Genomic DNA, 19,470 nt, shown 5'->3' on the forward strand with positions numbered 1-19,470 from the left:
TTGTAGGGCTGCGGCGCGGTGGCCGCGGTGCTTGTCTCTCTGAGCTATCTGGTGCCATCCTCGTCGCTGCGGCGACATCTCCACCCGCCGCTGCCATGACTGAACAGATGACCCTTCGTGGTACCCTCAAGGGCCACAACGGATGGGTAACCCAGATCGCTACTACTCCGCAGTTCCCGGACATGATACTGTCCGCCTCTCGAGGTACATGCTAAGGTGTTGGGCGAGACTGGGTGATGGGGGTAGGGGTGTTGCGCTTGTCGTGGGGCTGGGCGGGTGGCTCGCGAATTTGCAGGCCGAGCAAGCTCTGTCACCGACTGTAAGTTGTTGTGTACAAACCCGATCCTAGGCCTCAACCGAGAGGGACAATTTTACAGATGAGCACAAGTCATAGTCCGTCATTGCCAGGAATGGTTGAAGACTTTTTAAATCCCTGGCCCACTTCTCAGTTGTGGTCAAATATTCCCAGGGACCACCTGGCTGGGCGGAGCGGTGATGACACCAACATGCCATCTGAATGCCATGTGCTGAAAAACAGAGGCTGTTTCTGAGCTGCCGCCCGGCCGTGGGTTCAATGGGAATTGGGTAGACTCCAGAGGGGCCTTGTGACCCACATCTCCCAGCCTGCACTTTCGGCCCTCTCTCACTCTTGTACCTTATAGAGCTTAGAAAGGTCTTGGGCTTTACCTTAGCTGCCACAGAATGAAAAATCGCCCAAGGGCTAGGTTCATGTCTGACACTTATTAATTTTCAGACTTGTTGAATGAGCCGCATTTCCATAAAAGCATCCAGTCCTGTAGCATATGAAGAGATTTATCAGCTTTGATTTCTGCATTTCTGTCAGCCCTCATAAGTAAACACAGGAAGTCCCCAGTTACTCATCCCACACCCAAGCTGCTGTCTTTCCACATTCAGAGAAGATGCAAAATAAATGTTTTATTATATGAATCTGAGGAAAAAGTATCCATAGTCTCTGACACATGAGTTAGGGTCTTGTGGCATATCTAGCTTTAAAACTGCCTGTCTCTCTATCTGCAATAGTGGGTCATTCAGTCCAGGATAGTAACTGCTCTCATAGCCTACAGTTACCCTGGCCACATAAATGTTCTCAACTTTATTCTCTTTAACCCACCCACAATCCTGAGACGCCTTGTTATACATTAGCAAGTGGGCTGAGTAGGGTCCTCATGGATTTTTCTTCTCCTGTTTTACCTCCTTTTAGATAAGACCATCATTATGTGGAAGCTGACCAGAGATGAGACCAACTATGGTATCCCACAGCGTGCTCTGCGGGGTCACTCCCACTTTGTTAGTGATGTGGTGATCTCCTCAGATGGCCAGTTTGCCCTCTCAGGCTCCTGGGATGGAACCCTGCGCCTCTGGGATCTGACAACGCAAGTAGCTGCTCTGGGGCCTTGGGGGAAATATGGGCAGAAATGAATAGATGCCATCAGAATATGGTTTCCCAAGGGAAATTGGTCCATCTGGGAAGGATGAGGCTAAAATACCTACAGAAGATAGTTGCAGTTGTTTGGCCTCCTTCCTTGATTTAATTGAGTTAGCTACTTGAAGTTGCTGAGGACTGATCTAATTGAAAAGTTTTGCTGGGTACATTAGTTTAGAGTTGGCAACCATTTAAATATGTTTGAAAGGTGGTTAGGCACTTGACAGGTATAATGGAGGATCCTGGTGATGACAGATGACATTGTCACCCAATCCCCACAAGGAAATGAGGACATGTCCTGCAATTCTGAGTGGATTCTCTAGCATATATGCAGCCAAGAACTTGCTGTAATCCAAGCCACATCTAGGTTATGTGAATAACATAACCACTGGGTCAGGAACAAGGCAAGTAAAAAGATTTGGCTATGGAAGGAAAAAGTTTGCAAAGTCTGTCTAGAGAGTGACCAAGTTCTTCCTCCCAGGGGCACCACCACGAGACGATTTGTAGGCCATACTAAGGATGTGCTGAGTGTGGCCTTTTCTTCTGACAACCGGCAGATTGTCTCTGGATCCCGAGACAAAACCATAAAGTTATGGAATACTCTGGGTGTTTGCAAATACACTGTCCAGGTAAAGTGAGGGCAACATCAGAGAGCACATGTTCAAGACTCCTACCCTTACTCTTAACCTTTCTTTCTGTGGTGATTTTAACTCCTGTCTGGAGTCTGTAAAGGTTCAGTTTCTGGGGATGTGAATGCAGTGCTGCCAACATTGATCCTACTGATGAGGGGTGGTATATAGCATTTCTTGGGACAGGACTGTTTCCTCTTATTTCTTTCCTCTGTAGGATGAGAGTCACTCAGAGTGGGTGTCTTGTGTCCGCTTCTCACCCAACAGCAGCAACCCTATTATTGTCTCCTGTGGCTGGGATAAGCTGGTCAAGGTGAGCTTCCAAACAGGGTGCAGGACCTTTACAGGCCAAAATGTATGCTTTGCCTCTCACATAGTCATAGGCTTTAACTTTGAACATTTTTATAGATTATCTCAGTTGACTTTTTGCTCTTCTTGATATTTTTTCAGTACAGAACATTAATTTTTGACATTCGATCTGAAGTAGCTAATTATCTCACAGCATTTGCCACCTGTTTTGGTCTCAGTTGATCTTAATTCACTTTGTCCCATAGATGGGGTTGTGTGGCTCAGTGGTAGAGTGCTTGCCTGGCACGTGTGAGGCACTTGCGTTCGGTCCTCAGCATCACATTAAAAAATAATTATTGGGCTGTGGATGTGGCTCAAGCGGTAGCGCGCTTGCCTGGCATGCGTGCGGCCTGGGTTCGATCCTCAGCACCACATACAAAGAAAGATGTTGTGTCCGCTGAAAACTAAAAATAAATAAATAAATATTTTTAAAAAGTGATTATTAATAAATAATACTCATACGTAAGTAATGTATAAACTCAGATTATGGTTTCCAAACTATTTTAATGCACTTGTGTCACTTTGTGAATTATTTGCAGAATTGAAAATTTGGAACTTAATGAGTTAAGTGACTGAGACAAGTTTGTGTTGGTTTGCATTTTCATTTTTATTACTGGTAGAATAATAAATGGCTGTTATGCCAAGGAACGCTTTTAAATAATGTCTCCTTACTCTGCCCAGTCTTGAACTAGTTTGTTCATCCATGAGTCCTTGTCTTTATAGGTGTGGAATTTGGCTAATTGCAAGCTGAAGACGAACCACATTGGCCACACCGGCTATCTGAATACTGTGACTGTCTCTCCAGATGGATCCCTCTGTGCTTCTGGAGGCAAGGTATTTTGGGACTAGGCATCTTCTACTCGTTGAGGAAAGGTGTTTCAGAAAGAACACTTTGTCTTTGACATAAATTGACAGCTGAAAGATTAGCTAGGTTTTTCAGTATATGTTCCTGAGGACAATATTTTCCATAAATATACTGTTTGTCTCCTCAAAGCAGTACATGGGATTAAGTTGTCAGAGGCTCTTGATACAGTTGGTGAGGTGTCATTCAATAAAGGAAAGAAATAATGAAATTTTGCCAGGCACAGTGGCACACACCTTGTAATCCCAGCACTTCAGGAGGCTGAGGCAGGAGGATCTCAACTTCAAAGCCATCCTCAGCAACTTAGTGAGATCCTGTCTCAAAAGGACTGGGGATGTGGTTCAGTGGTTAAGCATACTCCTGGGTTAAGTCCCTGGTGACAATAATAGTAATAATGGTATCTGAGCTTTCAGGAAGTCAGGGTCCTAGGGGAAATGAGTCTGACAAAATCTTGAGATGAAAGGGGCTGACATCTGGAAGAGGTCACATTGCCCTAACTCATCTTTCATGTCTGCCCAGGATGGCCAAGCCATGCTGTGGGATCTCAACGAAGGCAAGCACCTTTATACACTAGATGGTGGGGACATCATCAATGCCCTGTGCTTCAGTCCCAACCGTTACTGGCTCTGTGCTGCTACAGGCCCCAGCATTAAGATCTGGGTGAGTATGGGCTACATTACATACTGAGTTCTTGGATGCACTGTCTCCACCTCTTCGCTTCTTCCCCAGCAATGCTGTGATTTACTGTGTGCCATTTTAGATCAGAATTTTCTGACAGCTGGAAGATATTTGTTGCCTACCAAAAGGGATGACCATGTGTACCAGCTTTCTCAACTTCAGCATAATTGCTATTGTAGTCGAGATATTGGGGGAGGGCTGTTCTGAGCATTTTATCATGTTATCCCTTGTATTTACCCACTAGATAGTATTAGCAAAACAAAATCTCATGGATTAAAAAAAAAAAAAATGCAGTGGTGTAAGTGTTCTCTATACTCTGGTTTTGACGTGTTCCCCAGGACTTGGAGGGCAAGATCATTGTAGATGAACTGAAGCAAGAAGTTATCAGTACCAGCAGCAAGGCAGAGCCACCCCAGTGCACCTCTCTGGCCTGGTCCGCTGATGGCCAGGTAAGTGGGTCTGTCCTGGCTTTCGAAGAGGGAGCACATTCTGAGACTGTTTTTATTTCTGGGGGCACTATTCCATGGAACATTCTATCCAAAAAAGGGCAACAGATGGGTGTGATCCAACCCCATCTGGGGACAGTCACTCCTGGAACAGTACCTTGGACGTAAAGTCCAAATTGCATTGCAGTGGGTGCACTACCAGTTCAGTGCCTCGTTACTCAGGACTTAAAAGGTGCACATTAGCTTCTGTCCAGAGAGGCTTCTGACAGAAGTTGAAGTTCAGCTTCTCCTGCTTCAGCCTCCCCAGTTACTAGGATTATACACCTGGCTGTTTTTTGCTCCAGGAGTACTTAATGGATTATCAGCACCTGCCCTATGGTAATTGAAAGAGGGTTTTAATGTGGTACTGAGGATCAAACCCAGGGCCTTGCACATGCTAGACAAGCACTCTACCACACCACAGCCTTTCTTAAAGGAAAGGCTATCTTTGGGACTGTAGTTTGTGGCTAGACCTTGACCTGTCTGTTTTTTCCCCTTATAGACCCTGTTTGCTGGCTACACAGACAACCTTGTACGAGTATGGCAGGTGACCATTGGCACTCGCTAGAAATTTTATGAGCTTCACAAATAAAAAGAAAAAAACTGGCTTTCTACAACTGACTTCAGTTCTTTTAGGAAGTATTTTTCTCTAATAAGTGGAAAAAGCTACTTACAGGTTAAAATAGATTTAGTTAATAGTAATGTAAAACTGGAAGCAGAATCATGAAACTTTTGAACCAAGTAAACATAACTATGGGAAAGAGCTATGTCCGTTTTTAAGTTCCCTCTAGAATTGGGTTGTTATTAGATGTAACATGGGATAGTACATAGGGTAACTTCCCAAATATTCCCCAATAAGGCTTACCTTAGGCCTAGAGAAACTTTGTGAGTTGAAAGAAACAGATTACTTCAAAACGGTTGAAGTTGATTTAGGAATACCAAGTTTCCTTACGTTTTCTCATTTCCTCCAAAGATATATTCAAGAAACTTTGAAATCTCAGATAATCGTATCTCTATTAATTTGGGTCCTTGGTTAAATTGGAGGAATGGGTTGTGCTGGGGATTGAACTCGGAGGCACTCAATCACTGAGCCACGTTCCCCAACTCTATTTTTGTATTTATTTTAGAGACATACACGTTTTCTTAGTACCTCACTGTTGCTTAGGCTGGCTTTGAACCGAACCCATGATCCTGCTATTACAGCCTCCCCAGCCACTGGGATTATAGGCAATGCTACAATTTTTTTTTTTTTAAACTAGGCAGCATCAGAAAGTCTTTAAACCCAGAGACATTATACCACTGGGTTGCATCCCCAGTTTTTTAAGACAGGATCTTGAAATTGTGTACACTGGCCTTGAATAAGTAGTGGGGTAATATATGTATATAATATTTTTTAGTTGTAGGTAGATACAATACCTGTGTATTTATATGGTGCTGAGGATCAAACCGCGTGCCTCATGCCTGCTAGGCAAGTGCTCTACCACTGAGCCACAACCCCAGTCTTGGATTAGGGTACCTCTAACCTCAAACTTAACTTGGTATGCTCATATAGAACTTTGAATTAGTTTCCACAAAAATAGTCACTTAAGTTTTGTGGAGATTCCCAGGGGAAGCTTTATTCTTTTATGGACCCTCAGTATGGTAGTACAAGGTAACAAATGATCTTTACATATAGATTTTGAATGCTGTGCCAATAAATGGGGGCGTTAGAATAGGAAATTTTTATCCCAGTCTTTGCTGGAACAGGAAAGAAGCACTTAGCCAGTTTTACAACTTACTAAGAAATCACTTCTGATTTGCACTCTCATCTACTCAAGAGATAGACTCCACAAAAGAAGCAAATAAACATTTTTATTTCTGCAACACAATCCACCTTCCCATTCCCCCCCAAGAACATGAATTGTCCTCAGCCATCAAAGCAGAGAACAAAAGCTGACAAGTGACAGAAGGCAAGGGGTTACTAGAAAAATAGATTATACCCAAGGCTCTCCTTCCCAGGGATCCAAACCCCTGTCCCTGTCCCCAGGCTCCCCATCAGACTTTGCCAAGTGGAAGGAAATAAAAAGTCATGGGGAAAGGCTGGAAACTGAGGAAAGCAACTCCATTGAACAAAGGGTTAAAGAAGCCTGGCAATGAAAAGACACAGGGGTAGGGTGGGGTGAGCTTTGCTCCTAGATTCAGTGTTGGAAAAAGGGGAGAAAATAATTTATTGGGTGATGTAATGGTATGTAGTTTCAATCATGTTGACCATCCCAGATCTCTCACTGAAGCTAAATTCTGGCCGGTCTATGGAGGTAGAAATTGGGGATGGAAGGAAAGTTTCAGAATCCCTCCTATTTCCCCAGGAGAGTAGACATTTCTTTACCCAGCTCTACCCTTTTGCCCAGCCTGCCTTCCCAAAACAACTTCCAAATCCTTAGCTAAAAATTGCACCATAAGATGGAATTGGAATGGGGATGTTATGAGTCTTGCCCAAACCCTCCAGCCTCAGAACTGACAAGGTTTAAGAGTAGGGGTGGGGAAAAAGGTTAAGGGATGAAATTACAATCTCTTCTCATCCCCTACTCAAAAGTTAGACCCCAGGGCTGGGCTGAACTGGGCTAGGCAGACAGGAAGGGAAGACCAGGCAGGCAGGCAGCTGTTCTCATTATCAGGGACCCATGCAGACCTGTTGGACAGACAGTAGGTGAGAGTAGGCCGAGCTGGAGGCCAGGAAGGTTCTTTAGGCTCCTAGAGGGAGAAGCAGGGGCCTGGGGTCAAGGGGGAGCAGGAAGCAACGCAGTAACAAACGTGGGAGGAGCCTTTCAGCCCCCAAACTTACGGGCCATCATCCACCACCACCCGCCCCCCCAGTGCGGACCAGAGGGGCCCCTGCGGGTGGTAGGCTAATCAAGGGCAAAGCTTGATGCGGGTACCCTTGGATAGCACCCGAAAGAAAGGGAAGACACGCTCGCCCAGGAAGGCAGCTGAGAATGTATGCACATGGGCTAGAGTCTCCGCATTGTAGAAGCCCAAGCGCCCAGCCTCATAGTCCAGGTATACGCCAAAGCGCCGTGGTTTCTCACTTGGACTCAGCAGTGTCTGCTCTGTTGAGCTCTGTGCCTGGTACCGTTTGCCATTGGTACCCACACACCACACTTCCCGCTGAAGCAGGGGCTGCTGGGGCAGATGGAGCCGGCGGCGGCGATGGTGATGGCGTGAGGAGCTGGCATCCCCGCTGCCCACAGAGGACCCCCCGGAGCCCACCTTTTCTTTATGATGGGTTGATTCACGGGCAGCGCCCACCGCCCAGCCCCGCCGCCCGCCCACCTCTACCTCCCAGTAGTGCCGGCCAGAGCGGAAGCCCTGGGCCCCCAGTACGCAGCAGTCAGCCGAGAAGCGCTTGGGATGGTCAGCAACCTCTTGCCGCCGTTCTGCCAGGCGGACCCCCCGGCGGTCAGGGGACAGCATCAGGGCTGGGTGAGCCGTGTCAGGATCCAGCGTCAGGTCCACTTGGGAGGGAGGACAAATACGCCAGGGCTGGAACACTATTCCCCATCAGAAGCCAACTCCAAAGGTTCAGTCTTTCCTGCTGTACCTTCCTTGTCCCCCAACCCCCATTGATCCCATCTAGCTCTCCTCAGCTCCTCCCCATACCAGTTTACAGGACAGGCTCAGGTTCCTATGAGTTCCACCCCTTTCTCCAATCTTGTTCCCAGGACACCTGATAGCCATTCCCCAGTCCCCTGACTGTTCTTGCCACCTCATCCATCCTGTCCCTACCCCCACCCCCACAACCTACCTGAGCTATGACAGAAGCTATTTACTAGGCTTGAATTTTCAGTGTGGTCTACCTATAGCCTGAGCCACCTTAGCCCCCTGCACTACCCCCATGGCCCAACTTCCCTCAGAACCCAATCTCAGGTCTTTGAAGGGAAAGGCAAAGGAAGGTCATACAGGTGACCTCCCTACCTCTCGCAGCCTGACAGAACATCCGGCTCATTTTCCTCACGATGGCATCTGTCAGGAAGTCATGGCTATGGGGTTGGCACGGGTCAGGGGACCAGATCTCTGGGGGCTGCAGCTGTACCTCTTCACACCTGGAGGAAGGGGACCGGGCAGGGGGTGGGACCATGATATTCCCGGAGGGAAGAGTAGAAGCTGAGGGGAAGGAGAGGAGGGTCCAGGAGGCAGAAACTCAGGTCCTGGGGAAGGAAGGAGAGGAGAGGGATACCCAAGAGAGGCAGGGATGGGGAACCAGATATCACTGGGTCACAAAGGGTAAAATGGGAACACACCTATTGAAAGTCTCCTTGATGTCCTGGGAATAACAGAAACAAAAAGAGGGAGAGGGAGAAAGAGACAAAGAGAATGTCAGCTGCACAGAGACCACTGCTTTCTCCCAATCTCCAGCCAGAGAAAGGTCTGCACTTGAACAGGAAGGGAGAAGCAGGACCTCAAGGCCCTTAATAAACATGCATGTGTCATCATACATCCCTATGTCTGACTATATCCAACATCTCATCCAGCTGAAAGCCCAGTAACAGAATTTCATAATATGATTTGGTCACCTTTTTAAAAAATTAATTCCTCAACTCTCACTCATCCTCCTTCTAGATATAATTCTTCCTTCTTTTCATTGGGTAGAACTGTTACACACACCACATTCAACATTGTCTCCAGCCTCAAAAACCATTTTTGGTGTTCAGGTTAAAAACTGTTGTGAGTTCTTCCAGAGAGAAGAGGTAGCTCTGGGCAGAGGTAATGGTGAACACAGCCTAACAGGGCAAATAGGGAGCTGGGGAGGTGACAAGCAGGGTAGAAAGGAGCACAGTGCTCACCTGTAGTAGTCGCAGGCCCCCCTGCTGACTCCGCTCCTGGGCCTCAGCCAGCAGGCGGCTCAGCTGGGCAGCCTGTTCCGCAAGGCGGCTGGCCACTGTTCCGGCACGTTCCAACTGAGCTTCATGCATCTCTCGGAGGCGCCGCTCCAGCCCTGCCTGCTCTTCAGCCAGAAACCGTGTGAGCCGCCCAAACTCTGAAGCCACAGCAGCCAGCTCTGCCTTCATTTGGCTCTGGAATGATGCAAAGGGGATGGGTGATATCACTGAATGCATAGGAAGGTAAATCTTCTGTTTTCCAACTGCTGTCTCTCAATCCGAGGCAAAGGAGCCCTACATTCCTCAAATCCAAGAAGAATCACAGTTCCTTCTCCTTCCTACACATACTTCCCTGGCAACTGGTCCCAATGGCACTACCTGGAAGGCTTCTCTCTACCTTGTCTACCTAACTTGACTTGCCCTTCAGTCTAAGCTTACATATTCTGAGAAGCTTTTTCTCCCTTCCAAATCTAATCAGCACCATCTCCATAAATATCACTGTTATCTTTCCATGGCATATACAGTATTGGAAATGCTGTTTAAAATAAAGTCAAGTATCCTTTAAAATTATTTTCCCCAGAGGCACCATAAGCTCCCACCAGCAGGGATTATGCCCAATTCCTGTCTGTTTGCTATAGTGTTATCAGACTGTATGAACTAAAGAGTAGGTACCTGGTAAGAATTTTTTTGACATCAGTAAGTAAGATAATTTATGAATCAAGACATCAACTTAGGGTCCTCACTATGTTGCTATTCAGTGACCTTAGAAAAGTTACCTAAGTGCTCTAGATCAATAATCAGCAAGCTTCTTCAGTAAAGATTGGTTAGTATTTTGCACTTCATGGGCCAAGAAGCAAAATCAATGATATTAGAAGGTACAGTTGTCCCAAGGTATTCAAGTAGAATTGGTTCTAGGATTCCTCAAGTTTCAGGGGCCCTTACATAAAATAATATTTGCATATAACCTACACATACACTCTCATATCCTTTAAACATCTCTAGATTATTTATATTACCTAATATAAATGCTATGCAAATAATTGTTCTACTATATTGTTTAGGGAAAAATGACAAAGGAAAAATATCATGCATGTTCAGTACAGATGTAATTTTTTCCCAAATATTTTTTCCTTTTTCCACATATTTTCAATTCAACGTTGGATATGGAATGCACAGATACAAAGGGCCAACTGTACTTAATATCCTACAACAACAACAAAAAAAACCCCCTGCTTAGTCCTAACCCATTTGCCTGTACTGGGACCATCCTGGGTGATAGGCATACTTTTCACCCATGACTATCAGTGGGAGACATTCTCTGGGTAAAAATAACTGGCTAGAGTAGGGAGGGGATACCAGCAAGCCACTGGGTGAGGGAAGCAGCCATCAGTTTTACCTTCTGCTCCAAAGATACTCAGGTCCTGGCCCCCCATCCCAGAGATCCCCAAAGTTATCAATATGGACAGAGGCAAGGTGGATCTTTAACTCCCAGACTCAGATTCTGTATTTGCCAGCAGCAGAATCTCTATAGTATAGGCAGCGATGAGTACGGTTCTGGAAAGTGACAAGGCCCACACTCTGGTTGGGGAAGTTACATACTGGGAGGGAGGGGAAGAGGGACAGAAGATGTCCTAGCTTGGTTTTTGAATCTCACAGTGCTAGTCCATTCCAACAGGACTTGCTGCCCTCATAAAAACAGGCAGAGGGTCAGGAAGTAGCAAGTAAGTGGAAAATATCAAAAAAGACTCTTTGGGGAAGGGTGAGCAATGATGAAAAAGGGCAAGAAACACTGGATAAGGAGATATATCAGTTCTGCAATGCTAACATTCAGTAATTCCTCCCTTCCCTTACATACCTTGGCCTTCTTCCGAGACAAGCCTCCCAGGACCACATCCCTCTCACCATCAGGGATGCTCTGTTTACTATCTACAACTATGCTAGGACTGAGACTTCTCTCATAGCTGCTGTGCGGGCTTTTTCCCCTTTTGCCCTCTATGCCATCCAGTGCTGAGTTAGGTTTCTTGGTAGAAAGCTTTGCTCTGTAGCCTTGAGCCAGGTGCCCAGCCTTACCAAGCCAGGCATTAGTTTTCATTCCATTTTAGAATCAAGAAAGGAACGTGTCCCCTCACAGCACCTCATGCCCCCAACCCCCAATCACCTTACATCCCTGGGAAAATATTTACACTTCTCCCATATTTGGCTGTCCTATGTTCAGGGGATCTCGTTATCACCTGTGAGCATAAGCAGGCTTATCTTCCTTGCCCTGACCATAGAACCAGTCAGCCTACTCAAGGACTTAAACACACCTTCAGCTCTGTCACCCGCCTCTCCTCCTTGGCCTTCATCTTCTGCACAGCCTCCAGGTGCTTCCTAAGGGGTTCCACATGCCCCTGCAGTTTGGTCTGAGGGAATGGGAAAGAGAAGGTTAAAGGTGGGGGTTGTACTTCAGAGCTTGATATCCCCACCTCAGGTGTCAAGTAAATCCTTCCTCCTGTCTTCCCTCATATGATGATAAAGGCTCCAATCCTCCCCTGAACTCATGTACATTTTCTAAAGATGAGGTTCTATGATTACAGAGGTCCAAAACCAATAGTTGGGGTGGACAAGCCTTGAGCCTCTACCACATGGAAGTCTTTACATGAGTATTCCTTTGGTCCTTTCCACCTTATAAATGTTCTTCATCTTTGAATACTTTTCTGATGATTTTATACCCATGTTAAGAATCTTTTGGTGATCTCCCACCATTTCCAGTGATCTGACCCTACATTTCTATCCTCACTTCATCCTTTCTATAGTCTTTCATTTAGTCACATAAAAGTACTTGTCTTTTCCTATTTTCTTTTTCTTTTTTTTTTTTTTTTTTTTTTTTTTTGGTACAAGGGATTGACCCAGAAGTACTTAACTACTGAGCTACATCCCCAGCCCTTTTTATTTTGAGACAGGGTCTCCTAAGTTGCTTAGGACCTTGATAAGTTGCTGAGGCTGGCTTTGAACTCACAAGCCTCCTTATCTTCCTTGCCCTGACCATAGAACCAGTCAGCCTACTCAAGGACATAAACACACCTTCAGCTCTCCAACCCCAGGCTGAGTATAATTTCTTGAGTATAATCCCCCTGCCTGGGATTATCCTTCCCCACCTAGCCTAAGGCATTCTTACTTTAAAACCCAGCTCCCTAACCTGATTCTTCCTGCCCCCAACCTCCTCTGTGATCCCAAAGAATCTGGAGTAAAACCTTTATATTACTTCCCACAAGTGTGCCTCTCCACCAGATATTGCATGGTCCCCTCCCCACTTAATTTCTGTGCTTATGTTTTCTCTAACAGTCAATTACTTGCTAAATGGAAAGCAAAAATCCCTTCTTCCCTAAAGTTATTAACTTTCACAGCAATTAGGCACATTAACTTTTGTGGTCTAACAGTTTATAAGTGAGTATTTTCCTTCTCCTGCCCCCATCTCTTCCATATTGGGGATTGAACCCAGGGGTACTCTATCACTGAGCTAAAGAGGTCCCCTCCCACCTCTTTTCTTGAGACAGGTTCTCACAACCTGGTTTCCTGCATCAGCCTCCTCAGTAGCTGGGATTACAGGTGTGCACCACCATGCCTGGCTCTGAGTCTATCTTTAAAGGGCTGTTAGAGACACCAGAATGGGTGAGTAAGTCCAATCTATTAGCTCTTTATTTATTTATTTTTTTTTAATGTCTTCTATTTCTGCCTTGCTCCCTCCTTTTCCTTAGGGGAAAATACTGGATAGAAAACCTTAAGCCTAGACACTAACCAGGACCTGAATGCACTTGGGTGATCTGAGGCAAGCCACAATTCCAGTTTCCTCAGCTTAAAAGCAGGGATAGAATCTACCCCATGAATAGTGATGCTGAGAGCCATAGCCAAGTAGGAATGACGCATGACATTGGGTTGAAAGGTGATCCTGCTGGGATTAGGGTGGCTCCAGGTTTAGGGTGGATCCTGCTGGGATTAGCGCATATCCTGCTGCCTCAGGTGCCCGCTCCTTGAGTTCTGAGAGAATTGGAGCCGGGTGGAGGGAGTGTATTTTCCCAGAACGTGCATGTAGAGTGCCGTGAGAGTTCAGGAATAAAGAGTTGCTGTTGGAATCTACAAGGCTTGTGTGGCGGCTCGGTTATTTTGTGCCCAGACAGACTGCGGCAAGTATACTTAGCACAGTATCTGGCATGTGGCAAAGACCTGCAAATGCTATCTAGTATTTGCTATCTAAGTTGTCAGCTGCCAGTAATATCCTAGTAATGACCCTTGCACTAAAAGGGTTATTGACCCAGATTACAAAAGGCAGTTGTTGCACAAGTGAAGAAAAAATTACAGTAACAATAAAATGGCAGTCGTTCTATAACATGAAAATAGTAAAAGCCACACAAAATTTTGCATTTTGATATTACCACTACCGACATATACATCCATAATGGGGATTAAACCCAGGAACATTCTACATACTGAGCTATGTCCCCCACCGTTTTCCTATTTTGAGACAGTGTTTAAATTACCAAAGCTGGCCTCTAATTTTTGATCCTTCTGCCTCAGCCTCCCAGTAGCTGAAATTACAGACATGACCACATCCAGCTTAATATTATTTTATATTTCTCCACTGTACAATCAGTATTTCTACTCCATTAATTTGGAATTCATATGCACCATTATGCCTGGCTCTGAGTCTATCTTTAAAGGGCTGTTAGAGATACCACAATGGGTAAGTCCAACCTATTTACTCCTTCCTTTTTTTTTTTTTAACGTCTTCTATTTTTGCCTTGCTCCCTCCAATATTTTTCAATATTTTTCCTAAATCACTGACAAAAAAAATTCTTAAGCACAAACCCAAATAGAGTACTATTTAAGAGAAAATTTCAAGGACATTTCAGCTTTTAGGGGCTTTACTTATGCATCATTTGTTACTACTATCCATTCAATAAATATTTCTACAAAACAACAGTGTGCAGAGTTAATGCACATGTACATATAAGAATAAACTACCCATCTATAAAAAAAAAGTCTCTAAATCAGAAAAGGAATCACTTGAATTAGATTTACATAATAAAGCATGTATCTACATTTGCTGATTAGTAAAAGAATTTTTGGCAGTAGCAGACATTCAACAGATGTGGTTAATATAAATTAACAAAGTGACCACACATTGTATTATAAGTTCACCTAATTAGGAAAGAAGGACAGGCCTGAGTATGGTGGTACATGACTATAATCCCAGCTACTTGAAAGGCTGAGGTTAAACATAAAAAGGGCTAGGCTGGGACTATAGCTCAGTGGTAGAGCACTTGCCTCGAATGTGTGAGGCACTGGTGTTCGATCCTCAGCACCACATAAAAAATAAATTGATACACGCCGGTAATCCCAGTGGAATGGGAGGCTGAGACAAGAGGATCCAAAGTTCAAAGCCAGGGCTGGGGATGTGGCTCAAGTGGTAGCGCTCGCCTTGCATGCATGCGGCCCGGGTTCGATCCTCAGCACCACATACAAAGAAAGATGTTGTGTCCACTGATAACTAAAAAATAAAAAATAAATTAAAAGTTCAAAGCCAGCCTCGGCAATGGTGAGGCGCTAAGCAACTCAGTGAGATCATGTCTCTAAATAAAATATAAAATAGGACCGGGGATGTGGCTCAGAGGTTAAGTGCCCATGAGTTCAATCCCTAGTACCAAAAAATGAAAAAAAAAAAAAAAAAAAAAAAAGACTGGGCTTAAGGGGCAGCAATTCCCTGCTAGGCTGAGCTTTCTAAAGCTATTCTCCTTATTAATTCAGAGTCTCTGTCTTGTTTTTTGATACTGCGGATTGAACCCAGGGATGATTTACCACTGAGCTATAACCCTAACTCTTTTTATTTTTTATTCTAAGACAGGGTTCCAAGTTGCTTAAGACCTTAATAAGTTGCTAAGGTTGGCCTCAAACTTGCAATCCTTCTGCCTCAGTCTCCTGGGATTACAAGTGTGTACCACTGTACCCTACCTGATTCAGAATCTCTAGTGGTAGAAGCTACTTTATTTATTTATTATTATTATTATTATTATTATTATTGCATTACTAGAAATTAAATCAAGTTGTCCTCTATCACAAAGCTACATACTTAGTTTTTATTTTTTTTAATTTTTAGACAGGATCTCACTAAATTACTAAGAGTAGCCTCCACCCTGCAATCCTTGTGCCTGGGATTATGATCATGGACCACCATGCCTTGCCCACTGTACTTTTGAAAACTTCCTCCAGTAACTCTAATAATCAGGCAGGTTTGACAATCATTGTGTGCAAGGAGATGAGGTCCTCCTTTAATGGCAGCATGAGGCAATGTAGGTTGTCTTTTTTTTCAGGTTTATCTTATCTGTACCACTCTGAGTTACTACTCTAAAAGTGAGGATAATAACCCCTAAATAAAGTTACTGAAGAAATCAGGAGAAGGGGTAAAACACAGTCATAAAACAAACAAAAAAATTTCTGTGCAGACTACACAGAAGCTACCCTGCCTTCCTTCTGATCTCACTGCTTCAAATCCACCCAGACCATTACAAAGTAATGCTATTTGGCCTGGCATAATGTTGCATGCCTATAATCCAACAACTTGGAAGGCTGAGACAGGAGGATCATAAGTTTGAAGTCAGTCTCAGCAACTTGCTAGAGTCCTAAGCAAGTTAGCAAGAATCCTGTTTCAAAAAATAAAAAGGGCTAGGGATAAATGGTAAAGCAGCCCTTGGTTCAACCTCAGAGCCAAAAAAAAAAAAAAGAAAAGAAAAAAGTAATGTTATTTGTACTGGCTATCTCTCAGAAAAATCTTTTTTTTAACCTAAAAGTTAAATTGGAGGTAGGGAGCAAGACCTTAATCAAACTAAAATCAGACTACAAGAAGAAACTTCACATGACAGAAAAGTCAAACTAAAAACAAACATACAAATGGTGGTGACACTGTTACAGGTATACTCCAGGAAGAGGGACAGCCATAACCAAGTCCACTATTTAGTAAAGCTTCGTGGCCCATGGTACAGTATTTACATCTTTCTGACTGTTCCCCATGTTGTAAAATGAAACTGGAAAATATATCAACTTATAGAATGGTTTTAAATTTTAAATGATAACCCATGAAAAGTGCCCAATTTACATAATAAGTGCCCAGTAAATATTAACTATCAATTCTGGAGAAATTAAAGTTCAAAGATACTCAGATACTTGAGCAAGATTTGATAGTAAGGCAGAGCTAGGTCTTCTGTCTTAAAAGCCACTCTCTTTTCCAGTCAGTACAACAGACCTGTACAGAGTAGACCAAAGACCTTGAGGTGGGAACCAAGCCATACCACAGGGTGGTATGGAACCCATTAGGAGGCAAGTGCAGTACATTTGGATATGATACTAGCATTTCTATATTCCTGTTTCATTCAAAGTCCTTTCTTGTTCTTTGAAATCCCCATTTCTTTCTACCCCAAGGGACTTAGTCAAGAACGGACTTAAGATTCACCCAAAAGAAAATGAGGTGCTAGTACAGCCTTGGAGACCTGTCACTTGCACCCCTACACTTAGCAACAATGGAGGTGTGAAAAGCAGTGCCCTGCTTCCCAGAAGACAAAGCCCACTGATCTGACATCACTCACTTTGCCCTATTTACTTCCCAGTATCTGCTTTGTCTGTGTACAGGATTCTTCTCATTCAAACCCACCCTGGTGCCAATGCTTGGAGAAGGAAAATCAGTTCGCCAGAACATGAGGTACTCTGAGAAGTACAGATGTTTCCTTTTCCCAGTTCCCCTTAATAGTTATCTAACCCCACTAAACTCCATCTGCACTTTTTACTTGTCTCACCTTGTATTCCTGTACCACCTCCTCCAATGGCACCACACTGTGCTGTTTGTGGCTCCTGGATTCTCGGCACACCACACAGATAGCTTCTTCATCCACCTCACAGAACAGCTTCAGAGCTTCTTGGTGTTTGGGACAGATGCCCTGCTCATTCACACGGCTCCCTCGACCAGGGGTTGGGTGCATCTGCCGAATCACCTGAACCATGTTGGCCAGCTGCAGGTTGGGGCGGAAGCTCCGCCGAGGAAAGCTCTTTCGGCACTGGGGACAGGTGAAGCACCTCCGAGGGGCTGGAGGTGGGGGCAGTGGGGTGACGGGGTCTAGCTCCTCTTCCTCGTCCTCCTCCAGCACTTCCTCCTCCTCATCCTCGTCCTCCCCCCTCAGGTCCTCCATGTCCCCCAGATAGTAGTGCAGGTCTTCCTCCTCGTCCTCCTCCTCCCACACGTAGTCCATGTTGTCCCAGTTGGACCCACCCATGCCACTGGTCCAGAACACACCCTCCTCTTCCTCCTCGACCTCCTCCTCCATTTCGCCCTCATAATCTTCTTCCCGCATGGGGGTGTCCCACCCGCCGCCGGCCCCCACAGCCTCCACTTCCTCCTCCTCTCCGTCCTCCTCCTCCTCCTCCCGGTCCAACTCATCCCTGTCCTCCTCATCCTCCCCACCCCACAACTGGGTTACACACACTCGGCAGAAGTTGTGCCCGCAGCCGATGGACACCGGGTCCGTGAAGTAATCGAGGCAGATGGCGCACACCGCCTCCTCCTGAAGGGTCTGCACAGGGTTGGGTGTCATGGCAACGGCAGCCATCTTAGTGTCCAGTCAGCCAGTGTAGATGTGCGGTGGGGGGGTCGGGGGGGGGCGGGGGGTCTTCCCTCTCAGACGCCCTGGCGACCCGGCCCCACCCCCAGTCCTGCCCCTTCACACCTTGCCTCAAGCGCTGCCAGAGAAATGTCCTCCCTACAACCCACCCCTCCAAAGAGTTCCCTACTCCTAGACGACAACCGTGTCTCTACGAGTGAAGGGGACAGAGCTAAGAACCACCGACAAGTCCCTCAGGTGGCCCTGAGTGCAAATCTGCCCCAACGCTCCCCCGGCCTCCTCATAAACCCCCGCCCCTCCTCACTTCCTGGCCCCGCCCCCTCACTTCCGGCCTCCCTACTGACACTTCCGGCGTCTGCGCACAACCCAAGCTCTCGAGTTCCCTCCCTGATTGTGCTACGCCCCCTTCCCCTCCCCCACCCGGGGCCCCAAGGCAACAGGAAACGGCAAGGAGACGCTCTAGCAGACACTAGGGAACAGGGCGGGAAGCTAGGACGGTGGAGGCCCTCGTCTCTGTGATGCAGGGAAGCGGGGAACGCGGACAGAACCGAAGGACTGCCCACCTCCATCCCCCGCCACTGGAGAGAAAATACAGGGGACAGTGGGAGCGTTTGGCAGCTGTCTGCTCTCGGTGCTATGACCGCATAGGCCAGGCGCCATCCTACCGACCGAGCAAGGACGACTGCAGCAAGGACTCCCACAGCCGATGGCGGAAAGAGAGGGGCCGACTCCGTTGAAAGCCCCGAAGTACTTCCGGCCCTTCTAGGCAGAAGACTTTGTTGTTTGACACTCTAGAGGGTCCTTCCTACTCGGATCGGGAGGTGGAGCCTGAAGAAGGACTGTGGGAGTGGAGCCAGACACACCACCTTTCCCTTACTAATGTTGGCATTTCCACGCCCATTTTAAAAACTGACCACCGGTCACAGTCACAATGTTTGGGTGAACTTCCCTATTAAGGAAGAGTGACAAATCATCACATCCGTACAGTAGAACGCTCTTTAGCCGTGAAAAAAAAAAAAATCCTCTTCAGAATATATTATTAAATTTACAAAAACCAAGTTACAAAGTGCAGAGTATACTACCATCTGTTAAAAACAAACAAACAAAAAAAAAGGTAGAGGGCGAATGTAAAATAAATTAATAGCTTTATATTCCTGCGCTTAATCAATAGTTCCTACCTCCGAGTTTTATGAGAATTAGTAAACCTCATGTATAAATTAGAACATTGCTTAGCACATGATAAGAACGATATAAGAGTTCGCTGCCCTTTATTATCATTCTTCTATGGAATACTACTAGTAGAGTTTCTCTAGAAGAAGTAGTATTCCACAGAAAGGATGAAAGCAGTAAAAAAAAAAAAAAAAAAAAAAAAAAAACACTCTCCCGTACATGTAGTTCTGTATCCTTTGAACTTTGAATCAAACTCATTTATTATCTTAAAGATATTTTTCCAAGTGTCATTGATTCATTCAACAAATACTTTTTTGAGCTGTGCACCGTTGGTGCACCGCTTGTGCACCGCTCCT

The 19,470-nt window shown here is 45.5% G+C and overlaps 2 protein-coding genes and 2 non-coding genes across 4 annotated transcripts; 3 read left to right on the forward strand and 1 right to left on the reverse strand.

Moving 5' to 3' along the window:
• Window positions 1-5,067, forward strand: Rack1 (receptor for activated C kinase 1). Its single transcript, XM_076856514.2, has 8 exons — window positions 1-204; window positions 1,223-1,394; window positions 1,926-2,073; window positions 2,291-2,386; window positions 3,145-3,255; window positions 3,803-3,943; window positions 4,300-4,410; window positions 4,949-5,067. The coding sequence occupies exons 1-8, from the start codon at window positions 96-98 to the stop codon at window positions 5,012-5,014; spliced, it is 954 nt and encodes a 317-aa protein (XP_076712629.1). The 5' UTR covers window positions 1-95; the 3' UTR covers window positions 5,015-5,067.
• Window positions 487-555, forward strand: LOC143400573 (small nucleolar RNA SNORD95). The gene has a single exon (XR_013091485.1). It is a non-coding gene; the product is annotated as a small nucleolar RNA SNORD95 (small nucleolar RNA).
• LOC143400557 (small nucleolar RNA SNORD96 family) lies at window positions 1,683-1,761 on the forward strand. Its single transcript, XR_013091473.1, has one exon. It is a non-coding gene; the product is annotated as a small nucleolar RNA SNORD96 family (small nucleolar RNA).
• Window positions 5,068-6,283: 1,216 nt separating the features above from the next.
• On the reverse strand, window positions 6,284-18,221 carry LOC143399665 (E3 ubiquitin-protein ligase TRIM41-like). Its single transcript, XM_076856516.2, is given in 9 exon segments — window positions 6,284-6,732; window positions 7,115-7,128; window positions 7,130-7,176; window positions 7,762-7,937; window positions 8,398-8,525; window positions 8,724-8,746; window positions 9,267-9,497; window positions 11,609-11,704; window positions 17,126-18,221. Coding segments are annotated over 9 exon segments (1,602 nt in total). The 5' UTR covers window positions 17,933-18,221; the 3' UTR covers window positions 6,284-6,652.
• Window positions 18,222-19,470: the final 1,249 nt, after the last annotated feature.

The sequence above is a fragment of the Callospermophilus lateralis genome, chromosome 5 (assembly GCF_048772815.1).
Source record: "Callospermophilus lateralis isolate mCalLat2 chromosome 5, mCalLat2.hap1, whole genome shotgun sequence".
Taxonomy (NCBI): Eukaryota; Metazoa; Chordata; class Mammalia; order Rodentia; family Sciuridae; genus Callospermophilus; species Callospermophilus lateralis.

What these genes read in the sequence shown, in the direction of transcription:
- Rack1 (XM_076856514.2), top strand. Translation starts at nt 96, where the DNA reads ATGACTGAACAGATGACCCTTCGTGGTACCCTCAAGGGCCACAACGGA. An exon ending in GATACTGTCCGCCTCTCGAG is followed by an intron (nt 205 to 1,222) that starts GTACATGCTAAG and finishes ACCTCCTTTTAG; the next exon opens with ATAAGACCATCATTATGTGG. An exon ending in CCTGGTCCGCTGATGGCCAG is followed by an intron (nt 4,411 to 4,948) that starts GTAAGTGGGTCT and finishes TTCCCCTTATAG; the next exon opens with ACCCTGTTTGCTGGCTACAC.